Here is a 20,668-nt window from a genome sequence, read left to right as displayed (position 1 = left end):
ATATATGTATGCACATATGTATGTATGTATGTGTGCATACATATGTATGTATGTATGTGTGCATACATATGTATGTATGTATGTATGCATATGTATGTATGTATGTATGTATATGTGTATGTGTATACATATGTATGTATGTGTATGTATATGTATGTATATGTATGTATGTATATGTATGCATGCATGTGTATGTGTGCATGTATGTATGTATGTATGTGTATGTATATATGTATGTATACATATGTGTGTATATGTATGTATGCATATATATGTATATATATATGTGTATGTATGTATGTATGTATGTATGTGTGCATACATATGTATGTATGTATGTATATATGTATGTATATATGTATGTATGTATGTATGTATGTGTGCATACATGTGTATGTATGTATGTATGTGTGCATATGTATGTATGTATGTGTGTATGTATGTATGTATGTATGTATGTGTGCATACATATGTATGTATGTGTGCATACATATGTATGTATGTATGTGTGCATACATATGTATGTATGTATGTATGTATATATGTATGTATGTGTGTATACACATGTATGTGTGTATACACTTAACTTCTAGTGATTTAACGTCGAATTGATTACAGACACCGTCTCTGCATTTAATAAGAAATTGGTCACTCTCGTCATTATGCATCCCTGTCATTGTACTCTTCTTCATTATACTGTACAGTGCTTTGATGCAACCTGTGTTGTTAAAAGCGCTATATAAATAAAAATGATTGATTGATTGATTGTGTATACATATGTATGTATGTGTGTATACACATGTATGTACGTATGTGTGTATACACATGTATGTACGTATGTGTGTATACACATGTATGTACGTATGTGTGTGTGTATACATATGTGTGTGTGTGTATACATATGTGTGTGTGTGTATACATATGTATGTAAATATGTGTGCATATGTATGTATATATGTGTATATATGTATGTATATATGTGTGCATATGTATGTATGTATGTATGTATGTGTGTATACATGTGTGTATGGATGTATGCGTGTGTGTATACATATGGATGTATGTGTGTGTGTATACGTATGTATGTATGTATGTATGTGTGCATACGTATGTATGTATGTATGTATGTGTGCATACGTATGTATGTATGTATGTATGTGTGCATGTGTATGTATGTATGTATGTATGTATGTGTGCATACATATGTATGTATGTATGTATGTATGTGTGCATACATATGTATGTATGTATGTATGTGTGCATACGTATGTATGTATGTATGTATGTATGTATGTATGTATGTATGTATGTATACGTATGTATGTGTGCATGTATGTATGTATGTATGTTTGCATACGTATGTATGTGTGTATGTTTGTATGTATGTGTGTATACATGTGTATGTATGTGTGTGTGTATACGTATGTATGTATGTATGTGTGTATACGTATGTATGATCTGAATAAGACACGTCATATGAAAGATCTTTACATATAGTCATAAGTTATAAAAATGGCCCGGTTCAAATGTTTACACCCACTTGATTCTCAACAGAGTGTTATTCTCTGAATGATCCACACGTGTGAACTGAAGTGAATGTCGTCTTGTCTTCTAGTACAAATACCAGGTGAACGTGGACGGGACGGTGGCGGCCTACAGGTTTCCGTACCTGATGCTGGGGGACAGCTTGGTCTTCAAGCAGGACTCTCCGTACTACGAACACTTTTACACGCATCTGAAAGCAGGAGTGCACTACATCCCTGTGAAGAGAGACCTGTCCAACCTCCTCCAGAAGATCCGATGGGCTCAGGTACAAACACTGACCGCCTCGCATCGTACTCGTCTGTTACTCGTCTAACTCCTGCTCATATGTTCATGCAGAAGAACGACACGAAGGCAGAGGCCATAGCGAAGAGTGGACAGTCGCTGGTCAGAGATCTGCTTCAGCCTCACAGACTCTACTGCTATTACTACAGCGTGCTTCAGGTCTGAATATATATATATATATTGGTTTATGATACTCTGGAAGAACTATTTGAAAATCTAAATATAGAGAATCTTTTAAAGTTGTTTAAATTAATTCTTAGCAATGCATATTACTAATGAAAATAGTTTTATTTGTAATAGTAAATTTACTAAATGTATTCATGTGGCTTGATCTTAATGATTTTTGTCTTAAGAGTTTTATAAATAGTTTTGACCCAAACAAACACACCTGTGCCGATGAGCGGATGACGTTGTTTCCTGTGCTGTGTTTGACAGACGTACGCCGCTCGTCAGAGCACGAAGCCCACGGTTCATCCAGACATGGAGCTGGTTCCTCAGCCGTCTGACCCGAGCGCCCGGTGCGACTGCCAGCCGTCTCCAGACGAGCTCCAAGCCCAGCGGAAGAGCGAGCTCTGAGCCCACCAGACAAACTCATTCACCATCGCCGTTAAAGATGGGAGGACAGCGAAGGCCTAACAGATAATTGTGCATTAATCCCTCTCTTTTCCTCACGTTTACTTCCTTTTTTACACTTTGCACCTGATTTCAGATTCTTGTTCGTTTACTTCACGTAGTGGAGTTTTTTTCTTCACTTTCTTTTGTGTGTTCCTGGAGCACAGATCTATCTGTAGAAATAGATAACAGTATGCTGTATGGGTTAGAATGATCCTTTTTTGCCGAAATCATTAGGATATCAAGTAAAGATCATGTTCCATGACGGTATTTTGTAAATTTCCTGCCATAAATGCATCAATTTCATTTTTGATTAGTAATATGCATTAAGAACCTAATTTTGACAAAAATGGTGATTTTTACATCCTCAAACTTTAAAATTTTCTAATAGCTGTATAACAGAGATTGTCTGATCCTAATAAACCATTCATCAAGGGAGAGATTATTTATTCAGCTTTTAAAAATCTGGTGTAGTGCTCCAGGGTCACCTATTTATGCGTACTGATTATCATTTGGCACATGAAACTGAGTTTTTACTTTCTAATGCTTTAAATGAAGTCAAGCATTATTTGTTCACGTGATGTTTCCAGAGACCAGTTCCTTTGATCTCAAGGGAACACATAACTACAGTGTTTTACCATGTGCTGGTTTTGTATGAATGTATGCCGTGTGCAAAAAAAATTGTAAACTGCCATTTGGAAAAACTGTGCTCAGAGTATACTTTTGTTTTTATATATGCATTAAAAAAAAAACAGTTTAACATTTGCCGAAACTCTACTGAACCTGATGAGGATAAGCTTCTTCTTCATGTGAATGTGGGTGCCGTCAGATGTAATATGTTTACGAGAAATAAAGTCTTCTATGAGTGTGTATCTTGCGTACAAATTAAAGTCCTGTTTGGCCCTTTGAGTTTATATCCTAATAGGAATGCACCCCTTCTCCAGGTAAAAAGTACACTTCCATAAAAAAGTAAATCTGTCTCTATTCTATAATGAACACTATAATGTTTTTCAATTGCAATCGAGTGCTGTGCATTAAATAAAGCCAGCCATTTCATTTTCCAGTCACCAAGAGAAGAAAAGGCCACACGGTGGAGAAGAGATGATCACCTCCAAACCAAGTATCAGCTAGACAACATCAGATTAAAAACACCTGAGCCTGACATTTCTATTAGTTTTAAAGGAGTGGAGTAGAGCAGACCCGAAACTTTAAGAACCAGAAACTAAATTTAGAGAAAAAAACCGCAAACAAGATGATTCGTGCAGATGGATCAAAATCAGGAGTATTTTAGTGACCTGATGCACTAACAGATGTATTCAAGAACACCAAAAACATTAATGGGTACAAAGAAAAGTGTGTATTGCAATTCAGTGCTTCTGTAACACAACTAACATAAACCAGCTGACTGCAGGAGACACGCTTCAGAGCTCATAAATACAAGGACAACAGCATGGGGTGAAGTCTCGAGTCCTTCTTCTCTACACTCAGCCTTTGAGTGAAGACATGCCGGCTCTCATGATCTCATCCACCAGGAGGATGTTACTGGCGATGACCGTGCTGCGGAGCAGACATTCACAATCAGGAACACTACAGTAAACATCTGAAGGAGACCAAACTAAGTTCAACCTTGTCCTAACACAAGAATGCATTTTCAAATATTGACAAATTAAAAAATATAATATTCCTAACAGGCTTCATTACACAGTCGATGCTTTTGGAGAGTTATGCAGCACCTCCAGACTTCTCCCATCCCACTGCATCTCATGATGCTCTTAGGTGTATAAAGGATTAGAAACCCTGTAGAATTAACTTCACTGCTTTGATCTAACGTGATTCAGTAATACTGCGCCTCTTCGGGCCTCAGGAGAAAGCTAAAAGATTTTTGGCCACTATCAAAAAATTGCTTTTAAATTAGTATACAATTTAAAAAAAAGTTCTCAGAAGACTGTAAGGAGTGTGATCCGCTGGAACTCACCAGGAATGAAGCAGCTGTTTCTTCACACTGTAGTTATCCCAGACCCCGGCCTCTCCGGCTATCATGGGCTCACCTGCACGCACACACACACACACACACACTGATTACAGACGCCGTCTTCTGACACTGAAAGCCCTTGAAACCCTGCTCTCTGGTCACGTGCCTGTGCTCAGATCTACTCCCACCAGCGCTCCGCTCTCTTTGAATTCACTCTGCAGCTTCACCAGAGTCTCCTGAGGATCGTAGCCGGAGTTCTGAGCCAGAACCTTGAAGAAAGAGAAAGTCACTCGAGACACCTTCACACAAGAAGCTTGTCCAGTCACACGGAGGACCTGTTAAAACCTGCATTGTTGTTTACAAAGTTTCGTGTGAATTGTGTTTTTTTAATGGTTTAATAAAATTTTAAAGTAGGCCTAATTAAAAATCAACTAACATCAATACATCTGACCATTTTTAACATTATAGGGCCCTGTGAAATGTTTTATTTTTCTAGAAATTCTGTGTTGTGTTTTTTATTTTATAGTTTTAAAATTACAGTTTTATGCCTTAAATTTTATGTTTTTGACTAAACATTCAAAAAAAACATTAAGTTGACTATTAGTAGTTTATTAAAATGGGTTGCAGTGAATATCTTTAAATTTCTGTGTGAATATGAGAGCTATTTAATTAGTTTCATTTGAAGGCCAGATTAAGAAACTGAAATTTATTAAAAGGGGCCCGATCTTTGTATAAAATTACAAAAACAATTAAAGGCATATTCAGCTGTAAAATTAACTAATCAACATTCACACATCTCCAATAAATTTGGAGGTTCAATGTGAAATGAGATGGAGAGTTTAAAGGTGTTTAATGGTGTCTTTTTTTACCCTCATATTAAAAACGACCAGTATTTTAATGCAGTACTATGATTGAACGCACTTTCCCCTCAATTTTAGCCATTCAATATCACAACGCCGTTGAAAACCATTACTTTTATATTTAGTATAAGTTCAGTTTTTTTTAAACTTTATAACAATCGTTGCACTTAAGCTACAAATCAGTCATGACTTCCTCACGACACACATTTAGAGAGGATCAGTCTGACGGTACCTTAGGGATGATGAGGAGGGCGTCAGCGAACGCCTGCACACCCAGCTGGGCTCGGCCCTTCACTTTGGGCTTGTGTTTAACCAGAGCATCAGCGACGGCCACCTCGAACGCTCCGGCCCCCGCCACCACCGACTCTGAGAGACGCACACCAGCAGCACACGAATTAAACCAAATTAACCTGTACACACGTCTTTAAGTGACTACTGATCAGACCTGACATCTTACAGTATTCAACCAATAAAGGCGGTTCTTTGATTAGCGGTAAATCTCCTTCAGGTGTATATGCTACCGCTAACTAAAGAACAGGCTTTACTGACCACATGCGCATCTATACATCTTGAGATATTTAGATCGAATGACATATATTGCCCAGTCCTATTAAACAGTCAAATTATATAAGATACTAAAAGCACATTTATTTTAGCCCACGTGTCTTACAGGAAGCTATGCTTCTAAAAACACAAAGCTAAATTATCTAAACACCAAATCATTAAAATACGCTGCTAACAATATTGTTGGCTTACGGTGCTTTTGGGAAAGCACCCCGGAACAACTGAATGTCAGTGGTCGGAGCCACCAGCCCAGCACCCACCAGTGGGCGGAGTCAAGAACCATCCAGGGGTGTGTTTCCCAAAAGCAAGTTCTGTTTGATACCAATAGAGTTCAGTGTAACTAACAAGCACAGATCCTCAGTGTGTTCGTGTCCCTACCGTCTTCGATGGCGTTCTTGACGGCTCTGAGTCCGTCTCTCACGGCGTCTTTGATCTGAGTCAGGGTGTGTTTGTTGGGTCCCTTCACCAGCAGCGTCACAGAGCGAGGGTTTCCACACTCCTCGATGAACGTGTATTTCTCCTCTCCCTAACGAGAAAGGAAGATAAATGACTGCGAACCAACACTGAGAGAGTCCTGAGAGCTCGTAATAAGAGTCCAGCGCTCACCAGTGTGTGTTCATACACGAGTCCGGCGTGACCCAGACACTCCGGGGTCAGATCGTCCACCGAGTTCATAGCTACGCCACCACAGGCCAGAGTCAGCCTGGCGGGAAAACAACACGCTTTCAGGAGATCTTACACTTTAGGCCATTCTGTACTACACGAACACGCAAACATCATGTGAATCAAAACCATCCAGAAATTGGCAAATTTTCAAACATGCATGAAGCTGAAATATATATATTTTTTAAATGAACAGAGCTGCTCCTCTCCTTTGACAATCACAGATTAAAATATTCTGAGGGCCATGATTTAAGAGAATTATAAATTCTGGTTAATAAAAAAAAAAGTAAAATAAAATACTGGTGGAGAAAGGTAAAAGCACTTGTTTGTAACAGTATTCTTAGAATTATTTTAAAATGAAAAGTGAAGATTTAAAGGTCATTGCACACAATATGCTAGCTATGGATTAGAAAATGCAGAAGATCAAATCAAGTACACACACACACACACACACACACACGTCTGCACTCAAAAACAGCACAATATTCGTTTTAGAACCAAACAGGTCAATTAAAGAGTGGTTTGGTCACAGTACCTCTCCATGTTTCGTCTCTTTGCTCGACGCAGCGCCACGATGCCTTCTTTAGCCAGAGCGTCCAGAGAGAACGGATCGATGCCCTGAACACAAGAAAACATTCGGCTTCAAGCAAGCGATCTAACAAGCCAAAGAGCCAAAAGACAGTGGTTTGCCTTAAATGGTGAAAAGAGTTCAGAACTAACCTTCTGGTTGATGACCACAAAGCCCTTCTTATTATCAGCACACACTTTATTCTTCAGCTCGATTATTTTCATCACCCGATCTTCGATGAACTTCCTCTCCGCCTTCACCAGCTTGTCTCTCTCGTCTGCGCTCTTGTAGAAGAACCCAGAGTTCACTTCTCTGTGGAGAAACACGGCGAGAATGACCACAGACCCACGCAGCGACCTACCCTAAACAAACACCAACATCAGAGACGCCTACGTTTTCTCGTATTCCAAGGAAACGTTGCAGGTGAGAATGAAAGAGTCTTCCACCCTCTTCCTCATGTCTGGATGTCTGGCTCCGTGATCCAAGACCAGCCCTCTGATCAGTCTAAGCATGAAACACAGTAACTTCAGCACGTGACTCCGGTTTAATGGTCCAAGGAAGGTTTGAAAAGATTCACTTTGGAGAGAGGAAGATCTTACTGTGTATCGCTGTCGGTTTTGTGCTTCATCTCCATGATCTCCACCATGTAGAGGTCGATGGGCTCGTTGGGTTTCCTGATGGCCAGAACAGCATCCACCACAGCCTGAGGAAAAACGAGGCTTATCAGTGAGTTACGGGCCAAAACAATCACAACGGTCAACGCTTCTGTATACAACGGTCAGCAAAGTGTTTATTACATACGAAACATGGATCATTTTCTTACAAAAATGCACAAGTTCGCTAGAGGAGAGCTGTTATGTTCAAGAGAAACATCCAGTCATATACCCCTAGAAAGGCAAAGGGACGTCAGTGCCAGCCAATGAGACTGTCGTTTGCGCACTAGTCCCGCCCCCAACCAGAGAACCCAGCAACTCTTAAAAAGCCGAAGAAATCCAAAGGAACATTTTAACAGGAAAACAACAAAGAATACCGTCAGCATGCAGCAAGTGAAAGTCTGTGCTAAGCTTCCAGCTCACACACTAGTGAGTAAAACCTGAGAATTTAGTAGCTAATGTTAGACATCATTTAGAGTTGAAAACATCCCTAACTTTAGGTGCGACTTGCAGTGCTTTTATTGTACAGTAAACTACTAAGAGCACTTCATGACCCCTTTAAAGCCAATGCACCGATCACAGCTGGTTAAGACTAACTCATTTTAATACGGCTCGTCAAAAACGGCGTTTCTCACCTCTGTTAGTAAATCAGCCAACTCCACGTGGACCTTGGTCCTGAGGGACGTCCGGGCGACGTTGATGAGAGTCTCTCGGTCCATCTCCTTCACCACCTTCACCTCCTCCAGCACCTCCAGAGCCTTGTCCTTCGCAGCCTCGAAGCCCTCGGCGATCACCCGAGGGTGAAGACCCTGCACACAGACGACCACGGCACTCAACCCAAGAGAGAAAGCATGAAGTCATGAAGAGACAGAAACTCAGGGAGCGCGGGAAACCTCGGAGACGTAGAGGTCCGCCTGCTTCAGGAGCTCTCCGATGATCAGCACGTTAGAGGTCGTGCCGTCTCCGGTGATGTCATCCTGGGCCGTGGCCACCTTGGCAATCAGTGAGGCAGTGGGGTGCTGGATTTGCTGAAGACAGAACAGAAGAGCGGTGAAGGAGTGCCACAGTTTTACTGATCAAGTCAAAATTCACGTGTGAACAAAATTAGATGCTTGTTTGCTAAGAGGTCATCAGCTATGCAATACACTGTATGGGTCAAAATTATAATTTTTTTTCACTACGATATAAAGCAAAAGATTGTATTTCATGAAAATATTTTCTATCGTAAATCTCAACTTAATTGTTGATTAGTAACAAGCATTGCTAGGAACGTTTTTGGACCACTTGAAAACATAAATATTGAGAAAATCATCTTTAAATCACACCACTATTCCTTTAACCATTTTTATTCTTGATTCAATGCTTTAAGCAATCCTCGCTGTCGCTGAAAGTAACTGCTCAGTTTTCTGAAGTGAGGAGCACCAGACAAAACTACTCTTTTTGTGACAGAAGGTTGCCAGATGTAACTATTTTCATTTGGGTTTCAGGTTTTAAGGGTTTGGAGGAGAGTAAATTAACATTTCATTTTTGTGTGGAGCCTTAATTGAATCTTCTTCTGATTGAAGGAATCAAACTTAAAGATGTCAGATTGGATCGATATCTTCTCCAATTCAAGCCACACCCCATAAAGCTTCTCACTGCCTTCACATGAGCGCCTCACTCCATCATGCCCTGATTTAGATGTTGCTCAAACGCCACTAAACCTAGATCTGGTCAGTCTGGTATCTGAAGAAGCCTCTACACCCAGACTCATGTCTCTATACAGTATGGGCTAAATGCCACAAGTGATTGCTCCCATTAACAGGAAGTACAGCTCTTACCATCTCGTGCAGCAGAACGTTCCCATCTTTGGTGAGCTTGATGTCTCCGGCTCCGGACACAAGCCTGTGAGAAGAACAAGTGAGCTTTCACATTCATTTACAAATAAAAAGAGTCTTTGAAGTCACTGTAAAACTCTAAAAACACACGTAACTTCAATGCATCAGCGTTACTGATCTGTGCCTCGTCTGACAAACATCTACTGTTAAAAACACTGAAGAACTGCGTCGCATGACACAGATGAAGGCCTGAACCAAAAGAAAGAGCTGCAAAGTGTGCCTAAATGTTATCCACAGAAAAGTGCAAATAAAGGTTCTTTTCTAGGCTGTGCAGTATGCAAGAAACAAAAACACTTTACAGATGTAATTAAATTTATTTTTTTTATTTGTTCCAAATCACTACAGCCATTTTTAACAACACAAAAAAGGCCCCAAAAACATGCTGTCTTCTGTAATGCATATATACAATTATAATTTAGTGTGCTATATTTGTGCGTGTGTTTAGTAATAGTATATTCCATTGAACGCCAGGTCAGAATCATATTAGTTTAATGCCAAAATACAACAAATACAATTAAAACAAGCAAACAAAAAAGTTATATTACACATGATTTTTTTTTACTTTTATATTAAACACTGTGCATTATCAATTATTTTAACGACAGTAAAAAGGACACCTATTAATTGTCCTATAACTAGTTATCCGTTATATATTAAAGTACTGACTAATATTCATGAACTCCATGTTTACTGTACGGTCAGGGCTGGGCTTAGAGTGTGTCTGCAGTATTTGGATCATGCATTCTAGGGGGAAAATTATTAATTGAGACATTTAATGATAATTAAATTGCTAAATAACATCAATAATAAACGTTATTAATCCACTTCCAGCAGAGCATGTAAAAGTGTCTGCAGGACATCTGAATGCAGGTTCGTGGTCATGATGAGTCAGTTGATAGCTGCGATGCTAACTATCACTTGAACACCGGCGAGTCTTTAAGAGTCTCCAACCTACACTTTCTTTTCTCAGACGTCTTTCTGAGCACTGTATAACACGATATTAGATCGTTTCGCAGTAATCTCCTGAGCACATGCTAGCAGCTCCTCGCCGGTTAGCGCTGGCTAACACGTGCTAACAAAGCGGCTAGGAGCCTCGACTCACATCTTCATCGTTCCTTTGGGTCCCAGGTTACTCCTCAGCACGTCCTGGAGGCCCCGAGCCGCGCTGATGTTCACCGCCAGAGCCGCGTGAGCCCTGGCCACCTCCGCCTTCGGGTTAAGCGCTTTCACCGCCGACATGCTGCTGGGAACCGGAGCGCAGTTTCACGCGGAGTCTACCGGAAGAGAGGCTCGCACGCGCGCGCGCTTCCAGAAGCTTCCTCCGAGCGCTCGCGGCGCCGCCCAACCACGTGACGCAGCCCCCGCCCAACCACGTGACGCGTCTCCGCGCAGCCACGCCTTCGACACCAAATCACACCAAAAAGGATCATTTGTTCATGCGTTTCATCATTTTTTTTTACCATTAATTGTAATAACAGTTTAGTTTACTGCACAGATATGATCATCATCAGTCTGTCTGGAATCACGTAAAGAAACACGACTTTAGATAGACTAACGTGTGCTTCAGTGTTTTTAAACGCTGAAGATGTGTTTGTTTGGTGTGAAAGCGCTTTTACATTCGATATAGACAGAACTTATAATAAAAAACAAACAATAAAGCTCTGCTGGTGTTAAAAGTAACGCAATGCATCAATTTTCATTCAAAGTAACGTAATTATTTAAGGAGTAACGCAATATTGTAATGCATTGCATCATAGTTTAATTAGGAGTAATTTTTACAAACATGCTTTAGAAATAAATGTTGCTGGTGTTCATCTTAAGGCATGTTTTAAGATCAGTCAGCGCAGGTTTATATTTGAGTCTAGGACTAGGCTTAAGACTAGTCTGAAAGCAGGGGTCACTACATCACCAGCATAATTAACAACGGTTTTACTACAAATTAAACCAAAACAAAACAAACAAACAAACAGTAGTTAAACTATGCATGGTAAAAATGGTTGTAAAATTGGCAATCATTATACCAAAAACTACACTTCACTACAATAAAAACATGGTTAATTTTCATCATAAGTAGTTGTTTTTAAAGGCTCTTAAACATGAAACATTTTTATTGTCAGTCCACTGGTGCTGGGCTGCAGTTACTAAAAATACTAGTTACTGATTATTACTTATTGTTACTTCCTGTCAGCAGTATTAGTGTTAGCTACGCCCCACACAAGACACAAAACCCACCCAAAGACATGCACAAGAACTCATTTAACATTTATTTTGCAGCCAGATCCATCCTGCATTTCTCAATCATACAACATGTGTCCAAAAGATTGAATGTACATTATTAACATTGAGGACAGCTAACATAAACAATGAATATTATTAAAAGACAATTCCAGCAAAGGAAGCAGATTTATCAACTAAAAGATATAGGATATAATCTGTAGGTCTGCATGGATGCACTTCTCAGTGAAAACGCTTACAATCTTTAAATAAAACAATCTGAACGGACGATTGGATGCACGAGAGAAGCATCGTCAAGTGGCATCTGGATTGTGTGAAACTGCAAATAAAAAAACATTTAGCTAAAAAAGGCAGGTTAATCCAATGGAGAGACGCTTGATGCTCTGGACCTGAGCGTCCGCTTCGATGTGCACGAAAACCCTGCCTGGATAATGTCCTGATAGCATTTCATTCATAGTGGATTAGTTCTCTTCATCACTCCCAAAGCCTTCTTCATCCTCCATCGCCATTCCTTGAAACAATCTAGAGCAGAAAAGAAACGAAGCCTTCAGAGATATAGACCAGGGATCTTCATCTTGCACACACAGAAAATCACAGCACTAGTTTCACTCTGCATATCATTTGCATTAGCATATTCCCACCTGTGTGATACGGGGATACTGTACACCTTCACCATATTTAACCTCTTACTGTTTCTTTTATATAAAAGATGGAATTGAATGTGCTGCATTAATGCCAATCATCAGTCATACAGAAAACACAGGCCTATGCTACTAGTCAAGTCTCTTCTGCTCGCCAAGCCACCAAAACACATCAAAAGCAGTAATATTGTAAAATATATTTATTATTTAGAATAACCGTTTTCTCTGTGAATGTGTGTTAAAGTGTGATTTATTTCAGCATCATTCCTCCAGTCTTCAGAGTCACATGACCTTCAGAAATCAGAATAATATACTGACTTCCTGCTCGAGAAACATTTCTAAATATTGCTAATAATCAGAACAGTTGAGCACAGGATTCTTTGACGAATAGAAAGATCAACGTTTATCTGAAATAACATTAAGAACTTATATATCATCACCTTTGATTTCAATTTAAAGCATCCTTGCAAAATAAAAATATTAATTTTCATAATTTCTTTCGCAAAAAACATTTTACTGAGCTTTTAATTTGTATAGTGATAAATGCAGCTCTTTAGGTCTTTATACAAAAAGAATCCTGGAAAAAATGCCCTCAACTGTTTAAATATTGCTTTTTGATTTCTGATTATTACCACAGAACAAAATCTACTCTGCTGTTTTCAATATTATTATTATTAATAAATGTTATAATGCTCAGAATATTAGAATGACTTCTGAAGGACCATGGGACTGGAGTAATGATGATAAAATTTCAGCTTTGGAATAAATTACATTTTAAAATAAACTGAAAAAAAAAGAAAAAAAAGTTATTTTACTTTGGTGAGCAGAAGAGACTTCTTTAATAAACAAAAAAAATCGTAGTATTCAAAAACACACACTGAACACACACACACACACACACACACACACACACACACACACACACACACACACACACACACACACACCGAACACACACACACACACACACACACACACACACACACACACACACACACACACACACACACACACACACACACACACACACACACACACACACACACACACACACACACACACACACACACACACACACACAACACACACACACACAACACACACACCAAACACAAACACCGAACACAAACACCGAACACAAACACCGAACACAAACACCGAACACACACACCGAACACACACACACACACACACACAACACACAACACACACACACTCACTCACTCACACACACACACACACACGAACACACACACACTCACTCACCGAACACACACACACTCACTCACCGAACACACACACACACACACACACCGAACACACACACACACACACACACACACACAACACACACACACCGAACACACACACACAACACACACACACACACACCGAACACACACACACACACAACACACACACACACACCGAACACACACACAACACACACCGAACACACACACACACACTCACTGGTTGTAGCAGGGTGAGCTGGGGTTGTTGAAGTGACTGTAAGGGTTTACTCTGCTCAGAGCTCCCAGACAGATCCAGCAGAAATACTTCTGACACGACGAGCAGGTCATCTTATTACAGCCGTGCACCTTCTGCACAAACACATTCACAAAGAGACTGGAGATGGCAGAAGCTTGTTTCATGGAGAGTTTTTGTCAGGTACAAATGGAATGAATAGATGCATGTGATAACGTTTACTATATCAGTGACCGGTGCTTCTCCACTTAATTACTGGACCAAAAACTGCCCTGATTTACAGTTTTTCATTTTTGACTTGAGAAATTAAGTATATGTTGACCTAAAATTGGACGCGGTGCAAATTTACCAGCTACATTCAGTAATGACCTACAGGTCAAAAGATCTGGGGGAAAAGGCTGTTTTTTTAACCTTTTAACTTTAAAGGTTACGGAGCCCCTTAAGCGTCATGGGGCTTTTTTTCCATCTTTTGCATTTCCTCGCAAAACTATAGCGTTCTCAGGCTTAACTCAGATAAAGGATCCCTGCTTTTACATTTTATTTCCTTCTACCCTAGATTTTTCCTTTGAGGCACTCCGTCGGATCTACATGCATTTCTTAACATGCTTTTCAGAAAATGCATCTATATCGCCGATTTCTTGGGTCGTGCCTACGATACCATTTTTGCTGGAATTGAACAAACCACCTGTTTGGCATTTCAGAATTTGTGTCCCGTCATAACTTGCATCACTTGCCTTGAAGAAGCCCATACATACATATATATATATATAAAACCTGTATTCTGTGAATCAGTAGATGCACACTGACCTGTATGTTAGTGCCACAGCAGGGGCATTGCTTACAGTTATCCTTCAGCCAGTCCGTGCTGAAAGACTCCTCCACCGCCTTCTGAATCACCCGTCTGCCAAAGCGCTTCTCCAGGAACTTCTTCCCCTCTTCGCTCGCGGAAATATACTCATCCCGCAAACTACGGAGCTCATCTGTTAGAGAAACACACAGCCGTTAAAACTCTCCAGACGGAAGCAAAGTGTGTGTACTTCAGAAAGACGTTCACAGAGCGTCCAGTGTGAGACCCCGGAGCACAAAACCCGTCTTCGGCTTCATCTGGAGCAATAGCCAACGATATACAGTATACAGAAGCAGGTGGGCGTGTTCTCAAGCTCCGCCTTCTTTGACACAGGTTTTTTCTTCCCGGTCTCTTTCTCATTCAGCCGAGGTCAGGCCGGAGAACAACATCTCCAGGTCACTATATATATTCATATATATATATATATATAGCTGAGCTGCCAGATATTTCTGCACCTGAAGGATCGCTCGAGGAAAGACTTTAAAGGTTCAGTGAAAACAGTTCATTCCTACAAACAATGACGACGACCGGGAGTTATGCAAAAAGCGACAGATACAAGTTCTCCAAAGCCATGAGAAGAAAGAAAAGAAAAGTAGCAAGCAGGTAAATATTACACCATACTGCTGCTGTCGTCGTCGTTCTTCTTCTGAAGTGATTTTAAGGTATAAAATAAATAAATAAATCACGTTTACATGAATCTAAACTGAATATTCAGAAGCAGTGTACCGTCACTCAGCGACTCCAAACTTCTCTCTGTCCTCATATCAGGGTCGTTATGACTGGTTTTGTGGTCCAGGGTCGTATCTTCTAATATCAGACACAGGCTTAAGTGGGACGAGGCGCACACAAGCTTTAAACACGAGTAAACGTGAGCGTACCGCCGGTCGCTATGCAGTGAGAGAGGCCGTGATAGCTCCTCTTACAGAGCGTGCAGAAGGCGTATCTGCAGGCGGGACAGATGCCCATGGTCGAGTCGGGCTCCACCATCACCGCCATACAGCAGCTCATACGAGGACAGTACACCACGTCCGCCATCAGGTCCAGACTCGACTGCAGCAGGAGACGGTCGTAGCGCGCAAACTCGTCCTCGCCCACCAGGAGCTTCACCTGTGACACGAGCAGACAGAGGCAGAGTCGAAAACGTCACGTTCACGATCCTGAGCTTCGATTCTCACAGCGGACGGCGCTCTAATCAGAACTGGGCTACTTCACACGGTTCCTGACGGTCTTGGCAGGCATCCAGCATATCAAAACTCATTTTTAAATGAGACGCCTCTGGTCTAATTCAGTGATCTATGCTAAAGCTGTGCTAAAACTCAACTTAATAGAAAAACGAGCGGCGAGTTCCTTTAAAGGGATCCCTGTGTTGCTGACTATGAAAAACAATCAAAAAATCAAAAAATCATATTTTTATTATATAGTCCTAACACAGATTGGACATTGCTTCACTCAGATTGTTGCTGTTGTAAAAGCGGTCATTGCACAAGAGCAGACGGGAGATACCTGTGAAGGAGCGGCCATGGACATGCACTTTGGCTCAGGGCAGTTAAGGCACTGGACTTTTCCGTCTCTGATCTGGATCTCAAAGTACTCCTTGACGCAGGCCTTGCAGTAAACATGCCGGCACTCTTTGAAGAGCAGAGAGTCGGATCCCAGCTTCTCCGAATAACAGATGCCGCAGCAGAACACCTTCCCGTCGAACACCTTCTGCTGCTGAGCCTCGTCGAAGTCCAGCAGCAGCGTGAGGATATCTGAGGCGGCGTCCACCTCCTGCACGGCTCTCGGGTCCAGGCCCTGCGCTTTGCCTTTTTCTGCAGCAGCGTCCGCGTCCGGCTCGCTCTCGGCGCTCTGGATTTTCAGCGGCGACTGGATGCCCAGGAACTCCAGAGTCTCTTCCTTGAGGAACTGCATCCAGGTGAAGAGAACCACGTTGCCCTGGTTCTCCTCCCAAAGCTCGTCCAGCCTCCGGCACAGAGCGGTGATCTGATGGAGAGCAGGATCACGTCAAAGATTGAACAAACTAAGCAACCCTCCGCTGAAAAAAAGAGCTCCTCTGTTTTGATTCGAAGAAGAACGTCACAGGTTTGAAATGACAACAACGGGAAGGAAACTAGGAATAGATTTAGTAAAGTACACTAAAAGTCTGTGAAGATTAGACTCTTAGGTTAGACTAAAGGTTTCAATGAATAACAGGGAAAATACTTTTATTGATGTGTTGTTGATTGGACTGTAAAACAGCAAGCTCCTGCAGTAGAAGAGATCTGAGAGTGAGCGTGAAGGAACATCTTCCAGGACTCACCTGGACTCTTGTAAGCCACTTGGAGCTGATGGTGAAAAGCGGCGGCGCAGCTGAAGGGTATTCAGCCGGGAACTCGAAGCTCAGAACCAGCGGAGGTAGAAATGATACGTGATGCTCTGTGGAGTCCTGTCCTGCACACAGGAGACATTACACACGGGCCTTCAGACACATCCCTTCAGGCTGCTTTCAAAAGCAATTACAACAAATGCAATAATGTAAAAACAAACAAAGTTATATTACAATAGATTTTTACTTAAACATCTAACAACGTTTTCTGGCAAAATGATTGTAAATAACTCTTTAAGTGAGTTTTCTGCATACTTTAGAAGCAGGATAGTCCAATAAAATAGGTTTGACAGAAAGACGATATAAAAACACACACAAACACACACACACACACACACACACACACACACACACACACACACACACACACACACACACACACACAAGACACACACACAAGACACACACACACACACACACACACACACAAAACACACACACACACACACTGATATCTTTCATAAATTGCATTGAATGCTCTAAAGTATGCGACACTAATATGTTAGAAGTTTAAGACATATGTTTATTTAATAACTGATTTCGATTTTTAGATTTAGTTTTTTTTTAGATACCAATGTTTCCTAGATAGGCAAGGATTTGAAAAACAGTATGACAGCTGCTAAACTATTTCTAATCATTTAGAATCTGTATTTCCCTCAGTATAATCTGCTCAATTAAATGAATATAACCTTAACTGAAGTGAAGAAGGTTGTCGGTGTTGAGCACTGACCGTGAGATATATAGAAAAGTAATGGGTTCCATTCCTTTCCTGAAGTATCTGAAGAAGTACCTGCCCTAGCTACCCCGCCGTGATCGGGGGGACGTGAGGCTGATGAGAAGCGTCTCACCGTCGACGATCAGCTTGAAGTGAGGAGGAAGCTCCAGACACAGGTGGATCTCGCCCTCCTTCTCCGACTCGGCTCGACGAAACTCCTCTTCATCGTAGATACTCGCTAGAGCAAGCAGCTCGTCTTCTTGTGCTTCCTGGTCGGCTGACATTGGAACATTCCTGGGGTTTAAAAGACTCCCGTAAAAACTCACGTGTGCAGAATTATCACGATCTGTGACCCGGGCCACAAAACCAGTCGAGAGGGTTTGAAAGATTTAAACATCCTATAAAAGCTTCCCATTGATGTTTGATAGGACATGACAATATCTGGCCGAGATACTATTAGAAAACCTGGAATCTGAGGGTGAAAAAAATCTCCCTTAAAGTTGTCCAAATTAAATCCTTAGCAATGCTAATCACTAATGATATTCGATATATATATGTACTAAAAACATGATCTTAATGACTGTTGGTAGACGAGGAAAGTGGATGATTTCGAGTGTATTGTTGGCTGTTTAAGACAGCTTCTGCGCTCCACAGACATACAGAAGTCACTCGCTGTGACGACTTTTGGATTACTTTCATTTAAATTGCTTTTTTATGGCAATACGGAATGTTTCAAATTTAAAACAAAGAAAAAAAATTAATTCAAATTTTTTTATCAACATCATGAAATGCATTAAACATTATATTAAACTATGGTTTCTCAAACTGGTGTTACTGTAAGAACTGCAAGTGAGTTGCTAAAAAACTTTTTTAATTGAATTAATTATTAAAGTACATTATTTATCAACCTTAACACTAAAATAGAAATACAGTAAAACCAGAAATTACTCAGACACCACATATCATTTTGATATAATGAATTTTTATAGTGGGAAAAAAAAGGATTAGGAAGAATTTATAAATGAATAATGATTGTGTGAATTATATGCAATCGTGTAAAGCCAAAACTCTCTGTAATCTAACTTTTAGCATTATAAAATGTAATATACTCGAGTTAAAAGTGCTTGATTTTTAGAATCTGATGATGAAATATAGATTAGTCAGTTTGTGTCCAGCTCTGTTTAAGGACTTCCTTACATCTACTGAACTTTTTAACTGTATCTACCTGTCTGCTGGGACCAAAACTCCTACTTTAAACTTTATAATGATATGCAATAATAATAAATATGTGATCATTTTATTCATCTGAAGATGAATGGCTTAGACTACATATACACGCTCTTTCAAGCGCAGCATGTTTACAGAGACCCTGTTTAAAGCGTGTCTTTGATTGGAGGAGGACTGAAACATTGTTTCCGCCGTGTTTGAAGCGGACACGCCCCCTCTGACGTCACCACTCGCCAACTCTCCATTCTCTAGAATTCAGTTTCCAGATTTCAGTTTTGTGTTCAGAACTCATAAAAGCTATACTTCCGAACAAACACACCGCTGTCCTCGGGCAGTCAAACAGCGCAGTCAGATTCACGTTATTCTCGGTTTATTTGCTCTCTCCTTCTGTTCTAGAGGGTGACCGTCTTCGAAAGATATCAACACCGGAGTAATTCTACACAATACTCAACTATAGTAAACGAACATACTCAAATCTGCTGCGTTTATACTCAAGAATGTTCTAACAAGTCGTCGTAGCGTGAGGGACCGTCTCAAAAGTCCAATCACTGCGTTAAAACGTAATTGATTTTCATGTGAAAGTGAAAATGAGGTCAGCATTACCCCACAAGACTTTTGTCCGTCTCTGGTATTTTTTTATTACCTACATTTCCTTTGGAACATGCATTGTTCACCTTATCGTTTAAATTGCATCTATTTTCAAGCTATTTTCAAGCAATCAAAACTTACCTGATAACTTATCAAAAGTTTACCTGATATTTCTTTACAAAGAAACACCATTTCTATCTATCTTCCACTGATTTATGCAATCGGATAAGTATTAAGAAAAAATAAATCACCAAAATGTTAATTTGTTGTTGTACTACCAAAAACTAAACATACAGACTTTTTACTAAAAATTAAAGTTTGCAAGTGCTGTCAAATATATAAATCACATCTACAATATTTTTTTCTTTACATAATATGTGTGTGTACTGTGTATACCTATCATATACATTTAAATAAACACACATGTACGCATATATTTATTAAAAAATTATGTCATATAATAAATTAACCGTTAAGCAGAGAATGGTTTGTAATCACGTCGTACCACAGAAATCATATCTGACAGTTATATAGCGCTTAATAGACACCGTGTCCCAATTAGAAGAAGGTACCAAATTTAACGATTAAACACGGCTTACGTTTTGTACCGAGAAAGAATTTTTCACACGATCCCTTAGAGATCAGAACAGAACATCCAGCGAACGTCAAACTAATAACTAGCGTCACTCTGAGACTGCGGTCCAAACGGCTGTTTAGCTCAACTCTTCTCTTTTGTAATGACCCGTTAAGATATGAACTTATAAAAGACGTACCTTGCTCTATTCCCGAAGCAGTTCTACTGTAGACAAGTGCGATCTCACCCACAACAGGCCGGATGGGAGGAGCTTGTGTTTGACAGGCGTCTTCTTCTACGATTCGACGTCAGCGCGAAGAGAAGCTTTACTGCCACCCTCTGGAGAGGAGAAAACGATCTTATCCTATCATATATATGTGTGTGTGTGTGTG

At 40.4% G+C, this 20,668-nt stretch overlaps 3 protein-coding genes across 4 annotated transcripts in view; 1 reads left to right on the top strand and 2 right to left on the bottom strand.

Moving 5' to 3' along the window:
- Positions 1-3,329, top strand: part of poglut3 (protein O-glucosyltransferase 3) — a 36,725-nt gene extending 33,396 nt beyond the window's left edge. Inside the window, exons 6-8 of the mRNA XM_043221398.1 lie at positions 1,616-1,810; positions 1,882-1,986; positions 2,263-3,329. Of these exons, the coding sequence (XP_043077333.1) occupies positions 1,616-1,810; positions 1,882-1,986; positions 2,263-2,403 (441 nt within the window). The 3' untranslated portion in view covers positions 2,404-3,329. The remainder of the gene's footprint in view (positions 1-1,615; positions 1,811-1,881; positions 1,987-2,262) is intronic.
- Positions 3,330-3,695: 366 nt separating this feature from the next.
- cct6a (chaperonin containing TCP1, subunit 6A (zeta 1)) lies at positions 3,696-10,914 on the bottom strand. Its single transcript, XM_043221397.1, has 14 exons — positions 10,699-10,914; positions 9,540-9,603; positions 8,613-8,747; positions 8,355-8,528; positions 7,666-7,769; positions 7,460-7,570; positions 7,219-7,378; positions 7,034-7,116; positions 6,442-6,538; positions 6,214-6,361; positions 5,504-5,637; positions 4,578-4,680; positions 4,415-4,487; positions 3,696-3,996 (listed from the first exon to the last, which is right to left on the bottom strand). The coding sequence occupies exons 1-14, from the start codon at positions 10,833-10,835 to the stop codon at positions 3,924-3,926; spliced, it is 1,596 nt and encodes a 531-aa protein (XP_043077332.1). The 5' UTR covers positions 10,836-10,914; the 3' UTR covers positions 3,696-3,923.
- Positions 10,915-11,841: 927 nt separating this feature from the next.
- rnf14 (ring finger protein 14) lies at positions 11,842-20,601 on the bottom strand. Of its 2 annotated transcripts, XM_043221399.1 has the most exons (9): positions 20,476-20,601; positions 18,021-18,181; positions 17,107-17,237; positions 16,311-16,790; positions 15,686-15,914; positions 15,534-15,614; positions 14,768-14,940; positions 13,946-14,076; positions 11,842-12,353 (listed from the first exon to the last, which is right to left on the bottom strand). In XM_043221399.1, exons 2-9 carry the CDS (start codon positions 18,169-18,171, stop codon positions 12,293-12,295), a joined length of 1,437 nt encoding a protein of 478 aa, XP_043077334.1. In that variant the 5' UTR covers positions 18,172-18,181; positions 20,476-20,601; the 3' UTR covers positions 11,842-12,292. The 2 variants fall into 2 exon arrangements, with proteins under 2 accessions (XP_043077334.1, XP_043077335.1); XM_043221400.1 differs by lacking the exon at positions 15,534-15,614.
- Positions 20,602-20,668: the final 67 nt, after the last annotated feature.

Source organism: Puntigrus tetrazona, chromosome 21 (assembly GCF_018831695.1).
Source record: "Puntigrus tetrazona isolate hp1 chromosome 21, ASM1883169v1, whole genome shotgun sequence".
Taxonomy (NCBI): domain Eukaryota; kingdom Metazoa; phylum Chordata; class Actinopteri; order Cypriniformes; family Cyprinidae; genus Puntigrus; species Puntigrus tetrazona.
This window is presented reverse-complemented; position numbering and strand designations above follow the sequence as displayed.